At 36.6% G+C, this 24,904-nt stretch overlaps 1 protein-coding gene across 7 annotated transcripts in view; it reads right to left on the bottom strand.

The window, feature by feature from the left end:
* Positions 1-22,980, bottom strand: part of CADM2 (cell adhesion molecule 2) — a gene marked incomplete at both ends in the record, with an annotated part of 1,085,551 nt that extends 1,062,571 nt beyond the window's left edge. For all 7 annotated transcript variants that reach the window (XM_081235460.1, XM_081235462.1, XM_081235464.1 and 4 more), the window contains one exon: positions 22,920-22,980. In XM_081235460.1, coding sequence (XP_081091586.1) covers positions 22,920-22,980 — 61 coding nt within the window. The remainder of the gene's footprint in view (positions 1-22,919) is intronic.
* Positions 22,981-24,904: the final 1,924 nt, after the last annotated feature.

Here is a 24,904-nt window from a genome sequence, read left to right as displayed (position 1 = left end):
GTGAGCAGGAATTCTCATGTGGTTTAAAATAATGCCTTCTACTGAAATATAATTGTACTTGAAATCAGAAAAGCAAGAAAATGTAATCACCTCATAGAACTTGGCAACAGCTCCCACTTGGGCAGTACACTTTTTGCCTATGTTGCTGATATTTGATTTCATTTAGGTTCGGAAATCCATCCATACAAAAGTAAGATGACTCTTTCCAGGAATGCATTTAATACTTTCAACAAAGAAAAGGACTCTCTCCAGTACATTCTGATTTACCGGAAGGAAAGAAAGAAGGAAGGAAGAAAGAAAGGGAGGAAGGGAGGAATGGAGGAAGAGAGGGAGGAAGGGAAATAAGTCAAGTAGAAGCTGTCTACAACTCAAATACAGAAGTGATCTTCAAGCTGTTTCTATAGCTGTAGAATATCTAAAATGTAAGTTACTTAGCTTTAAAGTATACTCCTTTTAAAGCATTTTATGGCGACTTTTCTTCCAATACTTATATATAGATTTATAAACAGCAATATACTACATTGCATCCTCCCTTTTTCTTCCTTCTATATTCCTCCTTTCTCTAGTGTTCCTGTTGAAACAACTTTACACTATGAAATGAAAGAATATAACGTTATATCCTTTCAAAATTTTCTGTGATTATTTTCAGGATTCTCCAATCTTTCTCATTCAATTGCCTTTTAATTCCTATAATATTCTCTTTAAAATATTTTATGAAATGCCATCGAACAATGTGCATTCAAAATTCTGAGGACCTAATGCAAACTTCTGATTTAACAGTTTTAAAAATCTGCTCTCACAATTTATTGCTCTCACAATCAGGCATTTTACTATGTTAATGAAATAACCCTCACAATTACCTGTGAGATGGCTATCACAGTGCTTATTTTTCAGGTGAAATACCTTAGACTCAGAGAGGTAAAATCACTTGCTCAAAGTCACACAGCAAAACAAGATCAGAGGTCAGTCTGGCGTATTTCAAAAGCATAACATACTACCACCCTCTGCACCTGCGGTTATGTTTCTCTAACTGCAGATAACAGTACAACATAAAATGGTTACTGTTTATTATTATTATTATTATTATTACTAGGAATACCAAAAATGAATAAAGAGGGACTGAGCCTGGAAGATACTCTCACCAGGTTACTTTCCAAAATGTGACTAAATGTGTTATTAGAGAACATGCACATGTGCATAAACTCTTCTTATCTGTTTATATTTTGCTGCTCATAATAAATTACTTTGAAACCCATTAATAGGGTAAGTGAGGTGATCATCACCCTGAATTACATTTCCTAATTCTGTTCTTTCCGTGGCAATTGTAAAATCCACAGGCTTAGCAATGGGTGGGAAAAAAAGAATGTTCCCTGCAGCTGCAGCTGACTTTCTGGCAGACTCGGAAAGCAACTGTGTTGGCAGCTTAACCGGGCATCTGGGGCTGTCGGTGAATTAGTCTGAGTACTGACCTTCTAGATGGCCTATAAACACTCTGCGTTTGCCTTGCTCCATAATGAAGGGAATTTAACTCTTTGTACGATTATGATTAGAGGTTATTATGAAATCCTCTCTAAATTAATAAATGTAACCTTTAATGACATACTTACAAAGGAAATAAGCGTTTGGCTTTCTAAAGAACAAATTCTGTTTGATAAGAGTGAAATTTTGGATTTATTAGAACTTGTGCAAACTGGTTTCATGAAGAGCTATCTCATGATTTGAGGACCTTCAGTTCTCTTTATCTCTAAGAGGGCACACTTCTAAATCATTCAATAAATGAAAAAAACCATCTATCCTTTCAGACACCAAGAAAGCATTTCACCACTTTCTAGTCTGGAAATTATTTCTTACCTAAAGTCTAAAGTACTCTTGGAGTAGTTTAAGGACATTATTTTAACCCTTATGAATATAAAAAAGCAGTTGTTTATGGCACTTAGTGCAAAATAATCTTCATTTATTGAAGTCTACTCCTGGAATCACCAAGCTTTTTTATTTTATCCTTTTTAGGTTAATAATTTCTAATAGTTTAAGATTTTTCTTGCAAGTGTTTTACGAAATGAATATTCTTCAGTGATCCCTCTTCTAGTTATTCATGCCTCTCTTATCAGAGAATAGGGTGAAAAGTCAGAAATGCAATAAATTATTATGTACACATTAAAACAAATGACATCATAATAAGGTTATTGGTTTACATACTGATATTGGTTTATATACTGATATATCTATAGTATGCCAATATAACAATACATATATGAATATATATACATAATGGACATGCATTTTTAAAACACATTAATTGTGTATCAGTAGAATTTTATAAACACAGCTAATAATTGATTTTATCATTTTAAAACACATATTTAATTAAAGCTTTTCATTTAATGATGAAGACATAATCATATCCTAACCTTTGCAAACTATACCTATTTATTTTATTTTATTTGTGGACTTCGGGTCAACCTTCAAGTTGAAAGACAGCTTGGAGATGATCCAAGTCTAATACCCCCAAGTAACTGACCCCTAGAGAGATAAGCTGTTTCCCCAGGTGACAGAGCCGATGGCACAGTCATCATCAAAACTTTAATTCTTGATGCCCTATCCCTTTTACTTTCCATTTACACTATGCTGCCTCTGAAATAAGATTTAAATAGGGTTGAAATGAGATCATGTTTAAATCTAAAGTACAGCAGAGCTTATTTTAAACTTTCATCCAATTTTACTATAACACGTTTCTTATGTAGAGTTTCCTCTATGGCCTATTATGATCTTTGGTTTTATTTTTTTCACATAATGCAGTTATAATTCCGTGACTTTAGAAAAATTTCTGATATAAAGAATGCACACACACACACACACACACACACACTGAACTATATACTAGCAATGATAAAAAGCTAATATGGAGAATATATTAATACTTTGAAAACTGTTCTTATGGCATTTCAACAAGGAAATTCCCCTGCTCTATGTTCATTTATTGTTTTAAATGAGCAACAGCAGCATTGTGCTTTATTTCAAGTCTACTGCAATAAACACAATTACAAATGTTCTCAAATAACAAATGATCTATAATCAAATGTGGAACATGATGTGTCTAAAAAAAAGGACTTAAAGAACTTTACTACATAATAACTAATCTTAAGTAGGTATGTTTTAAATATAAGTGTTAATTTGGTTTTTGTTCACTATAGGAAGTCACTCAAAAAGTAAAGTCTTTTATTTAAAAAAATAAATCAAAAGCATCATATTCATTCGTGTTAGAAATTTTACTGAATAGCTGTGTGCCAGATAATATTCCAAAAGTAGAAGATAAAAACAGTAAACAATATCCTTGCACTCACAGAGCTTAGGGTCTACAGAGAAAAGGCAGAAAATATAAACAAGTTAGTAAAACAACAAGATAATTTCTGACAATGATGCTAATGTCTTAGATAATATCAGGGGACTACTTTAGATTATTAGTACATTTAAATTAATTTCTCGATGCTTAGATTAGCCAACGTAACTATTTTATTTCTAAATGTCACATTTTTCTAATTTACAATATATTTTTAAGTGAAATGAGAAGACAAACTTTTTGTAATGCCTTAATTCTCTTTTAAAAGTTTTTATTTTTAGACTTTTGGATAAAGAAGATGGCTCCCTAAAATGTCAATTTCTCAATAAGTTTTAAAAATTTAGTTTCAAACGAGCAATGTTCCTTTTGAAGCACCTGCTGATTGACACATTAGGAATTAAATGTAGAGGCTGCCTTTGTAAGCTTTGTTTTGTTTTATTTTGTTTTGAAATCACTCTCTCATGAAACAAACCAATGATTAAACCATTGGTCTGTTTTTAGGAGCTGTTCTGCTGTGGTGTTTTTCCCAGTTTTACAACTGAACATATGTAGCCAATAACAAGATGCTGTAAGCAGCTAGGGTAGGGGTTGCCAGAGAAAGAGAACCAGGCATGGCTTTCTGGACATAGGAGAAGCCATTTTTCGCCTAAACCATTTTGTGATCTAAGCCTGGACACTAATGCTTGTCCTTGAACAGGTCTCAGTAATTAATGATCTTAAGGGTACAAAAGAATGCAGGAAAAAATTACTGTTATCAGGAAGAGAAGTAACAACAGCAAAGGTAATATATCAGTTGTCAAGACTCCCAGTTTTGTTTGGTAAGATTAGCCTGAAGCACTCAACCATCAGATCAACTAGAACCTAAGGGATGATGATGTTGACATTTTCTGACACTCCTGACTTCAGTAAACTAAACTTGGACTCTATAGACCTTTGCTCCAATTCTATGCTGAATTCTCCTCTGATCAAGCCCCTTCATGAATATGTATACACTCTTAGCCTAAAACTTCCCCAGTTTTGTTGTTGCGGAAACACTGCTTTGGGAAAGATCCCCAGTGTTTACCTTACTGCTGCAAGTAATAAAATCCTTCCTTCCCCTGACCTTTAGCTTGGTTGTGTCTTTTGGCTAGACACCCACCAAGAGGTGAACCCAGTTTTTCGGGTAACAATTCTTTTTGAAAAGTTGACAATTTGTATACTGCAAAGCCATAATATGAAGACCTTCTCCTGAGATTGACCTTCAATATACAATTACTTCCTAATCATTGTATTCCATCTCTTCCACTCATATTAATGCCAACATAGTAAGACTGGGTTCAAATTTTAAGACAAATTAGATCTTGACACAATCAAAGCCAACTAGCAGAGATATATTTAGAAAGCTCTAAGTTTGTTAAGTTGTATATGAAAATATATTAAGTTTATGATACAACATTTTCCCCAAGGTTATCCATTGTGTTATTCTTGGCCATATGTGACTAATATTAATTATACTTATCTATAACAGCGTTAGAATTCTTCATTGCTTGTGCTGCCTCACTACAATTAGGTTCTAGACATACTGCACCAAAGATCATCCAAAATTCTTGTTTAGTTATATGCTAATCTCCTTCACCATGTACAATGTCTCTAGCTATTGGGTCCATCAACATTTGATTTGTTAACATACACTGCAATTTTATATCAAGACTCATTTGGAGATTCTATTTTCTATCAGCCTAATAAGGAAAAATATACTTAAAGGTACAAAGATTTACATCCATCCTCTCCATGATACTGTTGCTTTTATTCTCTTAATTATCACCAGTCCCTTTACTGACTTTTTCACCTATTCTGCTATCTGACTCTGATTTCAAAAGAAATCCAGAAATCCCTTACTTATTGTAGTTTTCTTTCTTTAGTCTATTTTTTAAAGTGAAAAACACCTTTAGACCGATGAGATATAAATCTTTCATCATTGATAAAATATGGCAAAATGAAAAGGATCCTCATCAGAAGTTTCCAAAGGAGCATTTGGAAAAATGAAGCTCTTCCAAAAAAATGACATGCCATGTAATCTACTTGTTGCCCCTGATTACTAACAGTCAGTGGCTTAGGCTATAGTGCTTGATATTAATCTTCATCAAAAATAATTGTGAAGGGCTTCCCTGGTGGCGCAGTGGTTGAGAATCCACCTGCCGATGCAGGGGACACGGGTTCCTTCCCCAGTCTGGGAAGATCCCACATGCCGCGCAGCGGCTGGGCCCGTGAGCCATGGCGGCTGAGCCTGCGCGTCCGGAGCCTGTGCTCCGCAACGGAAGAGGCCACAACAGTGAGAGGCCTGCGTACCGAAAAAAAAATAATAATAATAGTAATAATAATTGTGAAGAAAGCCTCTTTTTATTCTAACACTAGGTCTCTAATAAATAAATAACCAGAATAAATTATGAAAAAATCATGCATTATTTTTGGTGTTAATTCTGGAGCCTGAGTCCAAGAAGAAAGCATATTGCCAGAGATGCGTTTTAGTCTCTTCCTTACCAATTTACTTCTAAAACAATAAGCAGTTACCCGAGTTACAACATAGGTTTTTGTATTTTTGACATTTAAGAAGTGAAATAACCTGTACACTTTCTATATTCTGGGAGGAAAAATAATCTTAAAATATATTCACTTATAATTTAGATGTTTTTTCACCAAATATCATGCTTTATTTAAAGTATGGTGTATTTTAAAAATAGGCTATCGATTATATAAAGGATTGGTCTTGATGACAGTGCCATTTAAATTTCCATAATATAAATCTGGCATTTAATATGTTAAAGTTGAGTATTTTTTTTATTAGTACTGCTGTCAAAATGTCAACTTTAAAAAAGTGGAAATCATAAGCACACTGCATATTTTTGAACAAATCTATGAATACCTTTCATAATTTCTTTGTCTAATCCAAGCTTTACTTTCATAATGATAGTATCTAAGAGTTAGAAAGTATTTTTGCAATACAAAAAATTAACACCCAAAACATACTGACTTTTGATCTAATCCCAAAGTGTTTATATAATTAGGTTTCTTCACACTTTAAGGTTATGGCAATATAAAATGGGAGTTACCTAATCCTTCTTAGAAAATTTTTCATTTGATAGAAAATGAAGGCGTTCTTGTTAATGAATAATCTCAATTCCCTTATGCAGTTTCCCCAATCTGAACTCTTATTTGACAAATGTTTAACCACTGGCATTCATCCTAATACTTGTGACTTCCATTTCATTCGAGACCAGACATGAGCACAGAAGTATAGCAGCACTTTCACTTAGGCTTATTAGCCTACAAGATGTTCATCTCAGAGATTATCTCTCTGCATTGTAAAATGACATGCCACGGAACCATCCTGAAATTCCATATTGATTCTGTCTTCTAAAGATAAAAGATTTGGGAGATAATAGAAAACACAAAAAGTTTTCTGTATCACATTCACTTTTCTATTAAGGTAAAACTTAAATGTTTTATGATGTAAATAGCTAGGAGGATTTATTCTATCAGAGAAAAAGAAGGATATAGATTATTTTTGTCCCCATTCAAAATGATAGAACTACAATTCTACAAGAAAACACATGGGTAGAACTCTTGAAGTACTTCATCTTTATTTTATATTAAAGATTTACATTAGAGAATAAATTGCGTGATATACTCTTCTCCAAAGGTATTGAAAAATCATTAAGAAACAACTTACAAGATGATTTTTGATGGAAAAAACTGCAACCCTTTAAAATTTTCTCTTATCTGATTCTCTAAACCTAACGATATCTGAAAGAAGTCATAATTCTTACCAAGAAAATATACCCCAGAAATACCAGTCTACTAAATATACATGGACAGTGGGGTAACATTGTTTGTTGTTGTTTACTCTGAAATAGGTTTTTTATTTTATTTCGGACTATCAAGTAGCACCAAGATCATTGGAACACACAATTAATGATATCTAGAAAAATGAAAATATTACTGATCGCTTAATTGAGGTTACTTTTCTTATAAGGAAGTAAATTAAGCAAACAACTCCTTTTCAAGGGAAAGGTTTTCTTTTTTTCTTTGTTGAAAAGTTTACTTGAATTTTTTTTAGTATTTCAAATAATGTAAATAAGTTTTCCTTGAGCTTATGCATTTTGTGGCATTTTTATATTAAATCAACTCTGTACAAAAATTTTACCACTTTAAATTTTGATTAAATTAATAGTAAGTGGTTTGGCAAGTAAAAGAGCCAAAGCCTTTAAAAACACATAATAACATAAATAGCTGAAGATTTCAGAATTTTATACATTATCTTAAATGATGAAGGAATGAGACATTGTAAACTGTGACACAGCTTACTGCTTAGGAAGAAAATTTTTATCTGCTGTATGAAAATGCTGCTGAAAACAAAGATGCAAGATCAACATAAACTTAGTTGTTTAATAAAAATAGTGCCACTATAAACCAAAACTGTATCTTACCGAATGCACCTATTGTATGAAAGTGTTTTAATGAATTGAGAAAAGAACCAAAGAAGTCACTAAGACACAAAGATGACAGAACAGCACCACCTAGTTCCCTCTAGGAAAGTTTCCAATTATGTATGCATCTCTGACTTACTTTGGAAAACTGAATATACTTTCAAAATAAATCATTTAGTATAAAACTACACTCTTGTAAATTGTCACCTACAACAGAGCACTTACTGGAATTGCTTTAATTTTAAAGTTTCCTTTAAAATATAAAGAAAGCGAAATTAAAGATCACCGTTAGGCTGAGGTTTTTCTAGCTGTGCAATGTACTGTTGAGTGAAATCCAGATAAATAAGTCTTTAAATAGAGTAACTATACATGCTAGACAACCACCATTATGATTTCTAGAGGATGCATCAATGTTTTTTATCTTATCTATTATAAGGTATATATCACCTACTCCAGGGATCACACTGGCCAGTGAGGTATACTATTCAAAAATACCATATAATCTCTTAGAAATATGACATCATTTGCATATTGAGGTCATCAAAGTTAAATATTAAAGGAAGTAATATAAAGACATCAAGAATATTTTAAGCCTGTTCGTATGATTTTGTATTTTCTCTCTAACACTTAAAATAATTGTATAAAAAATTCACTTTATTTAAAAAAAATAATTGTATCCTCATCCATCTGACAGTTTTGTTTACCAGGTGATTAATATTTCATATCATACTAATTAATATTTCAATCATATTCAGAGAGATTCAGCAGGAGGAAATATTTCAGGAGCGACATTTAATCGGCACTATCAAAAGGCCATATTACAGAAGTACAGGTTTTAATCAGGCACGATGTATAAGCAAGGGACGGCGTTTTAATATATATGACACAGTACAAGGAACACTGTTTCTAGATAGGACACTTTCAAAATGTTTTCCCTGAGGCATCTGCAGCTCTTTAAATGACTGTTGCTGGTAACATCAGAATTGCTCAAGCAGAACTTCAGCTCTAAAAAACTAAATATTGTTGCTTGTTACATAGATCCTTCTCACAGACCTCTTCTCCCCTACATTCCCTCTGCTGACCTGGTCATCTACGGTTCTGGCCCACTGAGCCTTTATGAAATTAAATGAATCACCCTCTTGAACAAATCAGTTAGAATAGAACAGGCTTGAATATTTCTGTTCACTTGTCAGCTTCTTTCAACTTGTGTTAATAAAATAAAGAAAGAAACTGGCATCATACTGAGAATGTTTTCATGATAAACAACTGGAGGAAATGAGAACGCTTTAGTCCAACCTTAAATAAAAATGTTAAAAGCCCAGTGAGGTTTATAATATTGTTTCTAAATCAGTTATTTCATACCCTCATTGATATATCCACATTTTGTTGCTATGGAAAAGATATTAACATAAAAATAAAATTTTTATTTTTATTTCAGAGAAAAAAAACAATTAAGGCATTGTAATATTTTGATTTGTTTATTCTGTATCTCAGTCACTAGAATGCGAGTTCCATAAGAGCAGAAACTATTTCCATCTTGTCTACTTGTATATCCAACATTTACAATGCTGCCTTCAAGTACATATTTCTTGAAAAATGAATCAATAAATGAATAAGTTATGTTTAAGAAAATCAATGGCTATGAAAAATAAAATGATTGTAGAAGTTTTTACATACACACATATTAAATGCATAGAAATACAAAGATGAACTCAAAATTAAAACTTAATTCAATCCACTCCCTAATAAAAATGACTAACAGAGCAACAGTTTACTAATTTTCAAAATTGATCTATGGATGTAATTTCATTAGAAAAAACTGTATGACCCAAACTCAGGCTGATGGCTACAAAATTAATTTATAAAAGTCATTGACAGAGGGGAAAAAGTTCTGAAATTTATACAGACACGTATCAGAATAACAATCTCTTAACATGTGTAAAAATGTTAAATACTGAATAATGCATGAGTAGATATAAAAAATTAAATTTTAGTAAAAGGTATTTAAGGGCACACAGTTACTGTTATAGTGACTGTGTTATAAAAGATTTTTAGGTGGAAAGTGAAAAGAAAAACAGCATTTCTGCAGTTTGCCATCATCCATAAGATCCTTCTACAACATATTGACAAAGAACGGATGTGGTTCCAATCTCAATTCACAGATGAAAAAACTAAGCTGCAAGAGAAGTAACTCACTCATACCTAAAATAGTGGCATGGCTTTGATGAGAGCTTGGGTCCCTTGATTCCTACCGTTACATCTTGATGCTGCAGGGCACCTCCAAAAATCAAAGTCTAAATTAGTTCAGTGGTATCTCCTCCCTCTATAGAATAGAGAACTCTCACTACAAAATAAAAGACATTCAGCAGGTCAACCTCACTACCACTCCCACACTAACTGTATTTTGACATGGCAGTTCCTTGTATTCTACTCAAGGATCATGGGTATCCATTATTGCCTCTTCCTCTATCACCAAGTCATTCCCATTCTCCATCTGTGTACACTAAGATGATGTGAAGCTCTCAGGAGGAAGTATTTCTAATGCCTGAACATGTTTACTGCTATCTTATAGTAAGACCATTATTAAATGATAAAAAGATGATCAGTCTTCCCAACCTGTCCACACCCATCTATCAAACATAGTTGTTGTATTATAAAATGTACTTTTATGCTGTCACATCCTTCAAAGATAATCTGTTCTGCTTTGTTGGTAGTCTGTATCTGTACAGTCAATAAAATTGGGTAAAGCAAAACAAAAATTTAAAGTAAATCGGACTTTAATGACCTCTATCAGACCTCTAAAAAACTATGAAATTATCTCTACCAATGTCTTTAACTTAGCTATCCCATAGAAGTGAAAGGATATGGAGAATTGAAGTTCACAACACCATTAGTCTTACCTCACCCACAGCATTTCTATGTTTTATATATATATATATATATATATATATATATATATATACATACACACACGCATATATAAGTATAAAGCAAGCCAGTGGACATGAAACTATCCTTTATAAATGTTTCTTGACCTTTAAAAATATATTCGTAAATATTATCAAACACACTTCTTTTTCATGTTAGTTACCATCAAATCTTTTTATAAAGACAATGCACAGTACAATATATTTTTGGTGAATATTAGGGATGTTGTTCTTAATTTGGCCACTTTCAACAAGAATGAGGTCTGAAATGCTTTAGCATTTAAAGTAATAGATAAAGGTACTTCCTTCTCATATCAAACTGAAAATTCAATTTCTGAGTGGTCCATTATGACAAAAATGTTGAGAAATATAAAGGTGTGATTCTTCCACACATTTCCAGTGTTTCATATACTATATGATTACACATAAAAAATTTTAAATATGTCACTTCTAACCATAGATTTATAGGATATCTCAATATAATGAATAAAATTCAGTAACAGATTAAAAAAATTTTTCATCAGAACAGTGATATAGTCAACAAAATTGATTCCCAAACTATCTTCCTTCTTTTTTTTTTTTTTTTTTTTTTTTTTTTGCGGTACGTGGGCCTCTCACTGTTGTGGCCTCTCCCGTTGAGGAGCACAGGCTCCGGACGCGCAGGCTCAGCGGCCATGGCTCACGGGCCCAGCCGCTCCGCAACATGTGGGATCTTCCCAGACCGGGACACGAACCCGTGTCCCCTGCATTGGCAGGCGGACTCTCAACCACTGCGCCACCAGGGAAGCCCTATCTTCCCTTTTTTTCACTAGGATCTGGAAAGTGAATCAGCTGGGGCTAAACAAAAGCCACGTTATAGATGAGATTATTCTTACCTGGCTGTTGCATCATACTGACACTCACATCTTCACATAAAGCAAGATTTTCGGTACTAACAGAAGCTATGGGGGAATATAATTCTAATATTAACTTCATAAAGTGGCAATAACCCTCAATAAATTGAGATAGTTTAATCTACTTTGAATATCTGTTAACTGAATGTGTATTTCTAGCAGGAGGATGATACAGTGATTTGGCTTCAAGTAAATCTTAACTTAGCCTACTTAATAATATCCTTTCAAATGCCAAGAGTCATGAAACAGTCAAAAATCTGAAAGACAATTGGGAAATGAATTTTTTAAATTTGAAGAAAAACTATATAACTTTTAAGAAAAACGACATTTCTCTGGGACATTTTAGGAAAAGTATTCTTAAAACACTTTATGTGGAAATAGAGTCACTACAAATTGTAGAAAGTCTTTTCACTGTTGGAGTTCAGCTCCCAGTAACTATATTTAAATTCTCTTCAAAAAGCAGTTAATATTCCCATTCTACCTCCCACTGTCTTTCCAAATGCAAAAAGAAAACTAAATCAAATTCAACCATAGCAAATGTGTGTCCTCAATTGTAGAAGTATGACTTAGCATTAAATATATATATATATATATATATATATATATATATATATATATATATATATATATAGAATTTTCTTTAAAAGCCCTTTTAAATAAAACAAATGGAAACTCCCCAAGTTAAACTGAGAAGAATATACCCTGAATCTGTACTTCAAGGACTACTCAGAGCACCTCTGCTCTACAGCTTGGCAATAACAAAAGCAGGTCAGTCCTCACTGATAATCTGGCAGATCAAGGTCAGTTTGTAATTCCTCTTTGTTTATACATTTATCCAGAAATACCAGCTACTCTAAATAGAACAGTAAGATGATTTGGCTTCATGTTTATCCAAAGTCATCATCAGGAATATTTTTGGGGCCAGGGATACATAAAAAAAGACAAAGGGTTACAATGCCCAGAGAAATCAGGGAGGTTCAAAGCTATGAGACGAATGTTTTCAGGGCAAATTTGAACTGACTACCTTAACTGAAAGGAGTGATTCTACATTTTTTGTGAAGTATGTCATTATTTAGAATCATATTTCTTAGTGTTCATTTTTGTCTTCTCCCTGTACTTTACATACAGATGAAAATTGATTGCAAATATTTATTCTATTTGGAATACTGTATTGGCATTTTGGCAATTATAAATACTTAAATATTATTTGGATCCAATTAAAGAGATGCATCATGATTAAATGGATTGGAAGAGAACTAATCAATCAGTGGAATGAAAACATTAAAAAATAGACATTTTATTAGGCAGTTGAAATAAAATGAAGACTAAGACCCTGCACTCTAGGGGCTTATAGTCCACTAGAGGAGACAGACAGATAAATACATAACATTCAAAATGCTATAATAAAAATATATGTAGGGGTTATATAGATCATAACATAGACAAAATAAAATGCTTAGTTCTCTCATAAACTAAGAAAACATAAATGCTTAAAATAATCAATAAAGGGCAGATGGCACTCTTTTGTCTACTAAAAAAACCACATCAGATTCTGGTCAAAATTTCTCATAAAAAACTCTCACGGTTCCTGGACATTAGCATTTTTTTAGCTACCATTAATAATAATATGGCTTGGAAAATCATGCAGTTGTATAAAATAATGAAACAAAAATTCGTTAAAAGTGTCAGTATATCAACTTATAAAATGCTTTTTACTGCAATAGTCATAAAAAAAGAAAGAACAGTTGTATTTACAAATTAAACTCAAATTTTTTGATGATATATAACCCAGGAATACAAGTAAGTCAAGGGGTACAATTAATATAAGTATACTCTCAAACTCATGTAATGTAGGAAAATATCCTTTTTATAAATGGCGACGTACTAAAATGAGCAAATTTTTTGCAGCTATCCTTCCACAAATATAGTCTCTCTAAAAAAAAAAAATGTGTTTCTTTCTCCCTTTCTTTCTCTCTCTCTCGTTCAATATTCCTATATATTTGCACAGTTGTCCACATTGCATCCAAATCAAAACCTGAAAATATAATGTTTTAAATTTGGCAATGTACTGACATTTAGCAGCCCATGAAGATTGCAGGCAATTAATACTATCTAAAAATCTATAGCCTCAAATAATAACCAGCATAATTTCAAGATCCCACCATAGCAAAATGTGTTAATGGGCTAGTTAGGGAATAGAGTATTGATTCAGGAACAATTTCTGATTCTTCTTTTTCTTTGGGAGAGTGAAAGGGACAATCCCTATTCAGGACAGGGGATACACATTTTCACTCATTATTTTATTTCATTCCCAGAGCAAAGAACTATTTAGAAATAACAGATACTGTATTCTGCATCACAATGGTGAATTTCATTCTGCCTTGGCAGGGTAACTAGTAAGTGTAGAATGTGAGTAACTGCTTGCTATACTGGAGTCATAGATATATAATTGCCTTCAGAAACATCCTTCTCTGAATACCACCTACACATTAATACATGACAGTGAACTTACAGCCAGACCCCTTGTTCTATCCACATGATCCCTGAAAAGGCTTTGAAATGAGGACACGTGCATAAATAAGGCACACTGAATATCACAGTACATGTAACAAACTAGAGTATTATGAATCCTTAGGGGAAACTCATAGAACTAATACATTCTCTAAAGAAAGCTGCACATGAGTAAAGAGAGCCTAAAATGCTAATTAGATCCTCTCAGTGAAAGCTATAGAAAAGTTGATTCCTGAATCCTGAAGTTGGGCACAGAATGGAACATTTGTATACAGAAAGACTGAAGGGGAAAAAAAAAAAGAATTTGGCATAAAAGCCCTTCAATAGATGATTTACACAATTCTTGAGAAAATAAATGAAGCAAAATAAAAGGATAACGGTGGGAGAATTCCAAATCTCCTGAAAGGGTTAAGTAGAAGTGATTTCCTATTAGAAAAGAGTTATGTAACAACAGAGGGAAATACACAGCCTAGCATATGCTAATTTAGTCAGCTTTGCCAGGCGTTTCTGTGTGTTTGGCTGCCTGACTCACATTCCTTCCCTCCTCTTTTTGCCATTTTTATTATGAGACTAAGAAGGTTGAACTCTCACGAAATGCAATGATAATAATAACAAAAACAACTAAATTCACACTGTACGTGTTTTATCCTTGCTAAAACACTGGGGTACAAGCCTTGGAAGTTGAAAGAAAAAACACCCAATCTGGACATATTCAGTACATAGGTTTAGCAAAACTCCCTTCAACTAAGCCAGCCCCCATGAATGTCTTTTAATGGGTCTTTCAGGTGGGTAGAACGGTGTGGAGTGGGGGGATATTATATTCCTAGAGAATATAAAGGAAGCTGAGTTACTATTCAGATATCAGACCATAAAATAGATTGCAATAAAGGAATGACAAATCAGAAGCTTATTGTGCATTTTATTTGCTTTTAAATACAAATATTCTAATCATCCCTCATTTCAGCCTAAGTTTACTACTTAAAATTGAAAGCAGAGGACATATAAAGTATGAGAAGGAATGGAAGGTATATATGTCAGGGACATTTTCTCCAGCAGGGATATAGGGCAAGCTAACGTAAAATATGAATCTATTATGAAAGTAGAAACATATTTTATGCACCATAAATTTTAGGCTTTGATGTTTAAGTAAGCATTATGGGAGGCACTTGTATCTTTAAATGCAAACAATTTTAGCAAAGAAGCTAAAAATATTTCTTTACAAGAACAAATTAATTGGTTTTATAAATTATACTGAATCAATATAACAGTTATACACTTAGCAGTTGGCAGCACATCCTTGTCAGGAAAGGTGCTTTCTCACTCTGTTCCCAAAGATGATTTTAGATAAACAATGCACTGTCACTGTAACTAAGCCATCATCAAATCTATAAAATTATTAGGGGGGGTCAATTTAACCTATAAATGGACTTTTGTATGCTTATGTGAAATTCTTTACACTATTTGATCACACTTAGCTTTAAGATTTTTTGTTCTTCAAAGCAAATGAATGCTTATTTTTGTGTTCTAAACATCATTGATGACGTCAGTATCTAGCCCCCAGAATAACTGCTTAACTGTGACTAAACAGGGGCTTCCCCTTCAGCATTCAAATGGCTGAAAGATAGTTTAAATATTCAAGTGGAAACTATTTGCTGACTCAGAAAGAGTTATCCCCAGTGTTGAATGATGACTGTCTTAATATTTACTTCAAAGACCTCTAAAATAGAATGTGAATAATTAATGGCTGGCTCTCTCCATGGCATGTCTCCTTACAACCTCAGCCCTGTCTCTATTCAGGTAGCAGTAGGTTCTCATCACTCAGTTTTATAAGCACAAAAGAAGATACAGAATAAATGCTCAGCTCTATTGCAAATTCAGAAACTGTAAACCTTGCGTGTATGTGTTTTTAAGTGGAAAAGTTAATCATTGCTGCAGCCTAAGAAAATGTATTCAAATAATACCTTTTTTAACCTTCATAAAAAGGGTAAAAGAAAATAATAAGTGCAAACAAAATAAACTTTTCCTTTTTCCTCACAATTCATCCCTGAGAGCCCCAAGCTCTAATTATGTACAAAATTATAAGCACGTCCTTCAAACATCTTTACAGTTAAAAATAACTGTAAATTTTAGGCTTGTATGTGCATATATATAGATAAATGATTGAGGAATATTTCCTTTCTCAGTAATTACATCTTTGATTTGGGCATTAATATTTAACTCATGCCTAATTAAGCAGAATATTTACTTTCCTAATTTTTATCTATATTACATATTACTAAGATAGAAACAATTCCATATCTGTTTAAAGAAACCTACTGAACACATAAACAGGACCAACTGGCCTCATTTCTAGAATAAAAATCAATATGCATAATATGTTCAATTACTTTGTTCTGTAGCAAATGGAATCAAAATTAAAAATGCTACTTTAGTTACTGTTACCTGATAGGCTTCCATGATAGGTTGCCCATAAGGTCCACAACTCTTACATTTATTAAGGAACATATTTGATGATTTTGCCTGTGTGATAAATAAAATTGTTCAGACAGAAAGGAAATAGTCTCTACTAGTTTGACGTTAACACAAATTCCAATTTATGGCACTAAATAAACTGTGTGAACAAACATTGAACAATTAATTCCTATTTCTTTTAAAACTACTGTATTCTCGAAAAACAGGAAGTGCTGTAATAAGGAAAAAACCAAGGGACTGAGTCCTTACTCACTAAAGGAAGAAGAGGATAACAGAGTATTTGCCAGCTCAACATTGATTAGGTCCAACACATGAAAATAACTGCATAAGAATCCTATTTTAACTTTGCTATTATTTTCATTAAACTGACCCGTGGTCCTGATAGTCTGCAAGATAGTTGCAAGTTTGTACCATTAATTTGATGAAAATATTGATAATTTTATTAGGATTTTTTTACTACATTCATCTCTAAGCAAAATATGTATTCTCTTTTACTTTGCCATGACCTCACGTGATTAGAAATACTCTCTGAATTATTTCTAGTTATGAAAAGCTGAAGGATGGTTCATGTCCACTACAAGCTATGAAATATGAAAAGACTTCCCATTTCACTCATGCCACATGACTGCTTTCCTGAGTGTTCGCCTGTGGCTGCAGAGAACATTAGGCCTGAGATGCCATTTGCAACATCACACAGCAGGGGGCTTCAGCTGCCACAGCTCTAGGCTAATCTTCACCCACCTCTTTACGCAAGGAATTTGCAGAAGATGTCTTTTTTTGATACTACAGAGCTGCACTCCAAAAATGCTTGACATTTTCAAATAAAATGTTGGCAATGAACTTGTCCTTTTAAATATTTTAGGTTAAATCAGTAAATTTAAATCATGCCCTTTATTTATTTTTTTTTTCATGACTTGAGTTTGTAATCTTATGCAAAATATTTGTGATTTTTACTTCTGGAAAAGAAAAAAAAATATGGGTAGGGAAATCTCATGTCAAAGAACAGCTGATCAAACTGTATTCATCTAAAGATGTATATCAACAGCTATTGCTATGATAATTTTTTATAGGAAAACTGTTTTCTAAACCAATACGACTTATAAAATGTTAAAATTAACTCATATATTATTTAGTAAAGTATGAGTGCTGATATATTATGAGGAGAAGGGACCATTTAACTCCATCATGACTAATTAGGACATACCTATTATTCAACTCAAAACTATTATGCATTTACTAAACTGAGAATAAGAAGACTGCACGGATAAGTAAAGCTCAGGGCTTGCCCTCAGGAAGCTTAAGTTTAATAAAAAACAGGCAAGAGAGCTGTTTTAAGAGGGTAAACAAACCTGTATCTGACAATTCCACAACGGACTTCTGACTTCAGTTTGTGATTTCCACTTCCTTGATTTGTAATTTCCCTTCTCACTGCCTCCTCAACCTACTCAGCTAGCTGCCACACAATGGGCGATTTTGCCAAGGAAGTTTAATGAAGTCTATTAAAACAAGGAGTCTCTATCAATAAATCTCATAGAATGCATGTCAGCACGATCAAATAAAACAATAATATGAAACACCTATGTTATATTATTAATGTACCCCCAAATACTTCATAATAGATAAATTTTACTTGTCTCAACCATTTTTTACCCCATAGACGCTCTTTTTTAAAAAGAAAATTGATTATCACTTGATGTTGATTTCAGGCCACTTTAAAATGCATGCTTAGGATGTCTTCCAACATTTTTGCACATCCATTTGCTGTTTAAGTGATTTAAGTAAGTTTTTCTTTAAGAAAAATGACTATCTCACTATTTAAATGTGGGGCAAATATTTTGCACATATTTGATATTCTGGTGGAAAAAGGAGGAAGAGGCCATCTCCGTTGATGCTTACCTTTGTTAAATTATGTTCCCAGAATTCTACTAGCTGTAGAAATAGGGGAAAATACAATGAAGTAAGCTTCCACATCTTGATACTAAATTAGTCTAAGAACTCCTCATATTTGCAGAGAGATTATCATAATTACTGTCTGGTGTTTGCTGTTTAAGTCATAGTCATTGACTCTTGTGTACAAAGTCTACTTTTCAAAGTTTTAGCTGTTAATCAAAAAAAGGGAGGAGTGAGCTGTATCTTAGGAACTGCATTCAGCATAAGAAATGAGCTCAACATGGCTAAGGCTACTAGATGTAGAGGGAAAAGAGTGGGAGAGACTTATTTTTAGGAAGTATTAAGTTGTCAATATTTTATTAAGTATATATAAATGTATTTTGCATTACAATGTGTTCTCTAAAAATGTAAGGAGAGGTGCATGACACACTGAGGCAAGTAATATGTATGTCCAACAGACCTTTAACTTGAAGATGTTTCTTTCTAAGTATAACAAATTATTTACTAGAACGTCCCATAGCAACACACACACACACACACACACACACACACACACAAAACCCCTAAAGCCCCAATATTAGTGTTGGGTATGTTTTTGTGTAAGGCTAACTCTAAAAAGGAAATAAAATTCTCAACAAAATTAGAATCTATGCGTCTCTATTTTGTGGTTACATTTGCCCTTCCTTCCTTTTTGCCCTTTCTAGAATTGTTTGCTGTGTTAAACAAGACAGTCTCCATCTTTGCAGTGTCTCCTCAGGCATGGAAAGTGATACACCTTCAGGGAGGGTCAGCAATTGAACTGGGTCTACTCTGTAGCCAAGAAGAGGTCTTAGTTGCAGGTGGTAAGCTTTTACACTCCTCATTCTACAGAAATTCATTTCTTTAACATGTCCCCTGCCCTTGCCCCAGGTTCTCCCTCTGTCTATGATGGAGGAAAATAAAAAAGGGTGCTGTATAGCTTAATACTGAATCAAATTTTATTACCTAAATAGTCTACATTCCAAGTTATACTTTGGTCAGAAACGTTTATTTTCTATCTAACTATGCATTTCCTAAAGACCCATTGAGGATGAAGTAGCAGATGTTGTAGAATAGAACTATTTAAGCCTTTTTTTAAAAACTCATTTTATCATTATCTTGAATCTCACCACTGGCTTATCACTCTACATATTAACAAGCCAAAAGATTGAGGTTGCTTCCCAGGAAAAGTAAAAAATTGTTGACAAGGTAAAACACAGTGAAACCACAGGGAAGATGTGTTCAAATGAGTCTTCTTGTCTAAAATAATGCATACCACAAGAAATGGGATAATAATACAAAGGATAAATACATTGATTAGTATGACTTAAGTGAAAATACCACTATAGTGTTGATAATGCTAATAATAAGAAGCTGCAGACTGCGTATAGTATTTGCCTAGTCATAACTACTAACAGGCAGAGCAGACTACCTCTGGCCAAAATCAGTTGCTCACTAGTTCCCCCGCCACCCATCCCTCCCTGTGCATAGAAAGGAAAGACCTGCTAAGTATTTAATCTGTGTCCAGGAAATAAAGCTTTCATTTTACAATCTAACCAAGCCCTAATAAAACAGTAGAGTAGTGGGAGAAACATAAACCTGGACCCTGAAGCAATGTTTTCAGCCAAGACCAAGACAGGAAGGCATGAGCAATTTGTTTGAGCAGGAACTGACAATATCAACAAAGTGTGATGTGTCTGTGGAGCAGTGTTTGATAAATGTGAGGCAGCCATAAACATGAGAAGACAGTCCAATGGGGTTTTGTGCCTCCTCCCGCTTCTAGTTTTTTTTTTTTTTCTTTAAATCTTCTCTCTTTTGGTGTATTAATATGGACTGATCTAAGATGCTCAGAAGTACACATACATCCTTGAGCTGGTGCTCTTTCCCTGGTTGCTGTATAGGACACTTATTTATTTATTTATTTGGACCTGCTGCTTGTTGCAGTGGTACATTTTCTCTGGTATACTTTTCACCCCTCTCCCCCAGTCTGCTGTGAAAGGCAGCGCTGTTTCAATACTTGGTTTACATACTTAATAAAAGAGGCCTATGCCCTTAATAAAAAAGAATGCAGCTGATGGAATCTCTCAGGGTAGAGAAAGAGTAAATCCTCCTTCAGGCTGAGAGAGAGAGACAGAGAGAAAGGCACCAGCAGACAGTTATTTTGCAGTGCACTGAATAGACAATTCAGAGGGAAATGTTGAAGGCAGAGAGGAGGCGACCCCCAAGTGCAGTCCATTGCCCACATGTTCTATAATAAATAATCTTCTCGCACCAGCCCAGTAGTGTGTGCAGTGACGTGTCGGGGCCAACATACACAGAATGGCAGGGAAAACACATCCAGTGGTGTCGAATTTTCATCGCAATCACCAAATTAACTGATTTCCCCACATCACACTCCCCTCACTCGGCGTGGCGTGTGCGGACATACACACAGACACATACACACACAGAAGAGCCGAGAAATGCAAGTTACTGAGAGGTGAAGTGGGGTCTCTAGGAGGATGTTTCCGGACGGATTAGAAACCTAAGTAATGTGTCAGCCACCGGATTACTTGCATGAGGGTGGCGGTATAAGCGGTGGGAAATGGGACCAGGCGGCGTAAGCAAGAAGAACAGGCTGTCTGCCTTCTCGGGGATTCTGGCACGTGACATATCTAAAATGTACATCAAACATAAAATGCACAAAGTTACCACAAATTATTCTAACAAATATCTCTGCAAGTTCGGTTAGTTAATTCAGGAAAAATCTGTCCGCTATCCCTTCTTTCACATTCATAAATATGCATAAAAAATATATGGTCCCGGTCTACCGGAGGAGGCTAGGAGAGAGGATGCATTCCAAGAACTTGCTGAAAGATGGTTCATTGACCTCATTTAAATCCTCCAAAGGCCGATTGGGTTTTGCACGCCTGTGGTTCTATGTGTCTTACTTTCAGATTCCTTTTACCCAGGGACGAATAAATTTGATCAACTTATCTTTCCTACAAATACACAAATGATGACAGAGGGGTTAGAGGTGGGCAAATGTTTATCAAGAAATCAAGAGTCACGTAGCTTAAAAAATATCATATGGACCATAATTTCACATCCATCTTCCCTGTATCTCACACTCAAGCCACATCCCTACACCACTCTCTTCAAAGCAACAATCTTCAGCCTTACAGCCCCTGCCCACTCAGCCCTAGCACGCCGCCTCTGCCTCCACTACCACCCAAAGGGTGCTCTTCCTATGCACTCCTACTCCATTTATTTCATAATCAGCATCGTCCTCCCATTCCACACAGCCCCCTCCTCCCTCCTTCAAAAGAGAGGGTCTGAGGAAAAGTGTACCCCAGTTCCCTAGCCAGTCTGCATCCAAACCCAGTGATTTGCATAATAACAGTGTTTTGTGCGGTTTCCCTCCGCTGCGGTCACAGGGGTTCCTACATTTCACGTGAAAGGATAATATTAATTACGGAAAAGAAGCGGCAGAGAGCAGATGGAGAGGTAGGGAATCTAAGAGAAAATCCCTTAGCAGTAAAGTAACTGCTAGGGTGCATATGTTTCTTGTCTTAAGAAAAAAAGAAAAAGAAAACCACACAGACTGAATAATAAAAAGTCAGTTTGTTTATAAAGTGGCTTTTGGTCTTGTAATTCTTCCCTTCCCCGGTCCTCTCTTTTTATTTCTTGGTTTATTTATGCATTCTTTCTTTTTCCGTTTACTCTTTTTTTTCTTTCTTTCTTCCTTCTCTCTTTTAACCTCAGACAGTCTCCTCTCTCTTCCTAGGTGAATGACACGTCTCACAACACATTCCCCCCACCCCTCCCCCGGGGATGTTATTGCAATGCACACAGTGCTGCCGCTGCTGCTGTTCTCGCCGTCTCGGTAGCTCGCTCCCAGGCTCTCACACACTTTTTAAAGGCACACGGATATGATGATGGTGGGAGGAAGGGGAAAGAGAAAGAGGACCCGAAAAGGGGGAGGTTAAAGAGGTGACAAGAGATGGAGAGGGTCGGTCAGGAGCGTGACGTGGGAGGTGGCTGGTGGGGGTTGGTGGGAGGGTGGAATGTTCAGAGAAGGCACAAGTTGCCAGCCAAAAGGCGTGGGAGTGTGTGTGTGTGTGGGGGGGGCGGTGCTGGCGATGATGGAGAGTGAGAGATGTAGGAAGCTCAGGTGAATGAAAAGGCGAAAGGTGCCCGTAAGGGGCTGACTGCCGAGAGAGCAGGGTTGAGACAGCGCTAGAGATTCGAGGGGCTGGAGCAAACTGCCACTGGCCCCTGCCGCACCAGGGTGTAGGGGGAGGGGGTGGAAATCGCCGGGGACTGGGGGACTGACTGTAAGGGGGAGAGTGGAAATATGGGGTGGAGTGAGGATGATGGGGAATGGGCATGAAGTTGATGCTCCCCGCGGCGGGGCGGGGATTACCTTGTAGCAGGAGCCCGCAGACACTGTAAAAGCGGAGAACGGCGCTGCGTTTCCAAATCATGGTCCCTTCTGTGGAGGGTTTGGAATGGAACGAGGGGGGCAAAGAGATGCTGGTGAGCGGAGCACCAGAGTGCGGGGCTCCGCCGGTGTCTTCCTCGCGGAGCCCTCTGGACCCAGGGTCCTCGCCGCTGCGGTGTTCGAACCCGCGGACGCTGAGCAGCAGCAGCAGAAGCGGCAACGGCGAAGCACCCGCAGAATGGGGTTTCGGTGGGCAAAATAGTTTCTTCTCCTCCTCCTCCTGATGGTGGTGCAGCCGCGACAGTCCGCCTGCCAGGCACGGGTTCGGAGCTTGCCTTCCTCTCCGCGCGCGCAGCAAGTCCCAGCACCCGCCGGGGCTGTCCGAGCAGGTGGTGCAGGGATGCCGGGGTGTCGGAGAAGGGGCGGACGAGGGTTGCAAGGAGTGGGTAGGTCACGGAAAGGGAGAGGCGGGGAAGAGGGGGAGCAAGCAAGCAGCAGCCGCCGCTCGCGCTAGGGGTGTCTCGGGGTCCTGGGAGTGGAGGTGGAAGCGGCGCTAGAGGTGGAAGCGGCGCTAGAGGCGGTAGCGGCGGCAGCGGCGGCGGCGGCGGCTGCCGGATGCTTCGGCTGCAGCAGCAGCAGTGGCAGCGGTGGCGGCGACGGCGGCGGCGGCGGCAGCAGCGGCGGCAGCTCTACAGAGCACCAGACACAAGGGCAAGCTCAGCGCGGTGGAGGCCCCGCCCCCACCCTGGCCAGGGACAGACACCGCCCCCCGGCCAATGAAAACACACCCGCCCACCAGGCCTGGCCAATGAGAGAAAGGGATGGGTGGAGACAGGCGCCGGGAAAAACAAACAGGCTTCTCAAGGACCCTTCGGGCAGGAAGAACTGAATCCCCCATTCACACACCCCCGGCTGTTCTCACCTCCTTAGAGAGTCTCGCCCTAACTTTCTGAGGAGATAGCACCTCCATTAATCAGTGCCTAGCCTTCGGGAAGGGTTTAGCCAATCGCCACCACGAGGGGGCGGGGTTAGCCGTGTCCCCAGCAGGTTCTGGAACCCGTGGTGGCTGGGCCAGGTCTGGGTGCTAAGTTCTTGCGCGCATTTGGACTCCTAGAGCAGATGGTGGCTGCACCTGCCCACTCACCAGCTGCAGTAGCATTCTCTGAAGCTCCCAGAAGCAAAAGGGAAAGATTGCAGAGGGCGTGGGAGAGGCTAAGTATAGGGAGCAGAACACCTACCTGCCTACAAGAACTTGTGTGACGGAGGAAGAGTTAGGGGTGGAGGAAATTAATTTGTTGTTGCTGTTCTTGAGAATTTGACTTAATCTAGACGTAAATTTCAGTAGAGCCTAGCAGGTGACAGTATCACATCGGTCAGTACTGAGATCAGGTAGATCCAGGTTCAAATCCCATAGCTGTCACTTCTTGCTTCACAGTGTTTGATGATTTTACTTGAACGTTTAAATCTGAAGCCGCCTCAACTGCAAAATAGGGATACTAATAGCACTTAACTCTTGGAGTTGTAAGGATTAAGTGAGAATGCAAACCTGTTAGTACAGGGCCAAGCAATGTGTAAATGCTTTATAAATGGCGGCTTTAAGCTATTTAGTGGGATTCTTCGAATTCGGTATAGCAAGAAATCTTGGGCAATCCTCCATAAATGTCCTAACAGCAGCCATAAGGAAGGGAGAAAAAGCATAACTGTGCTTTCTTCAAGGACTCAACCAAAGGTGATCATGGAAAGAAATTCAGGAATCTGGAAAGAACCATCTCTATAAATCAGCACCCTGAATGTGCCCTTTAGAAGAGGAGATATAAATGAACAGGACATAAATTAATCAGAAGTTGTGTTTCCAAACGAGCTTAATTCTCAGGCTTTTCCCTATGACCAGTTTTTAATTGGACCAAATTAGCAGATGATGGACTAGTTCGGTAGTGTTAAATCAGTCACACCATAAATAAAGTCCA

The sequence above is a fragment of the Mesoplodon bidens genome, assembly GCF_964165515.1.
Source record: "Mesoplodon bidens genome assembly, chromosome: 5".
NCBI classification, from domain to species: Eukaryota; Metazoa; Chordata; class Mammalia; order Artiodactyla; family Ziphiidae; genus Mesoplodon; species Mesoplodon bidens.
The sequence above is the reverse complement of the archived record's forward strand: the minus strand, read 5'-3'. Positions and strand labels throughout refer to the sequence as shown.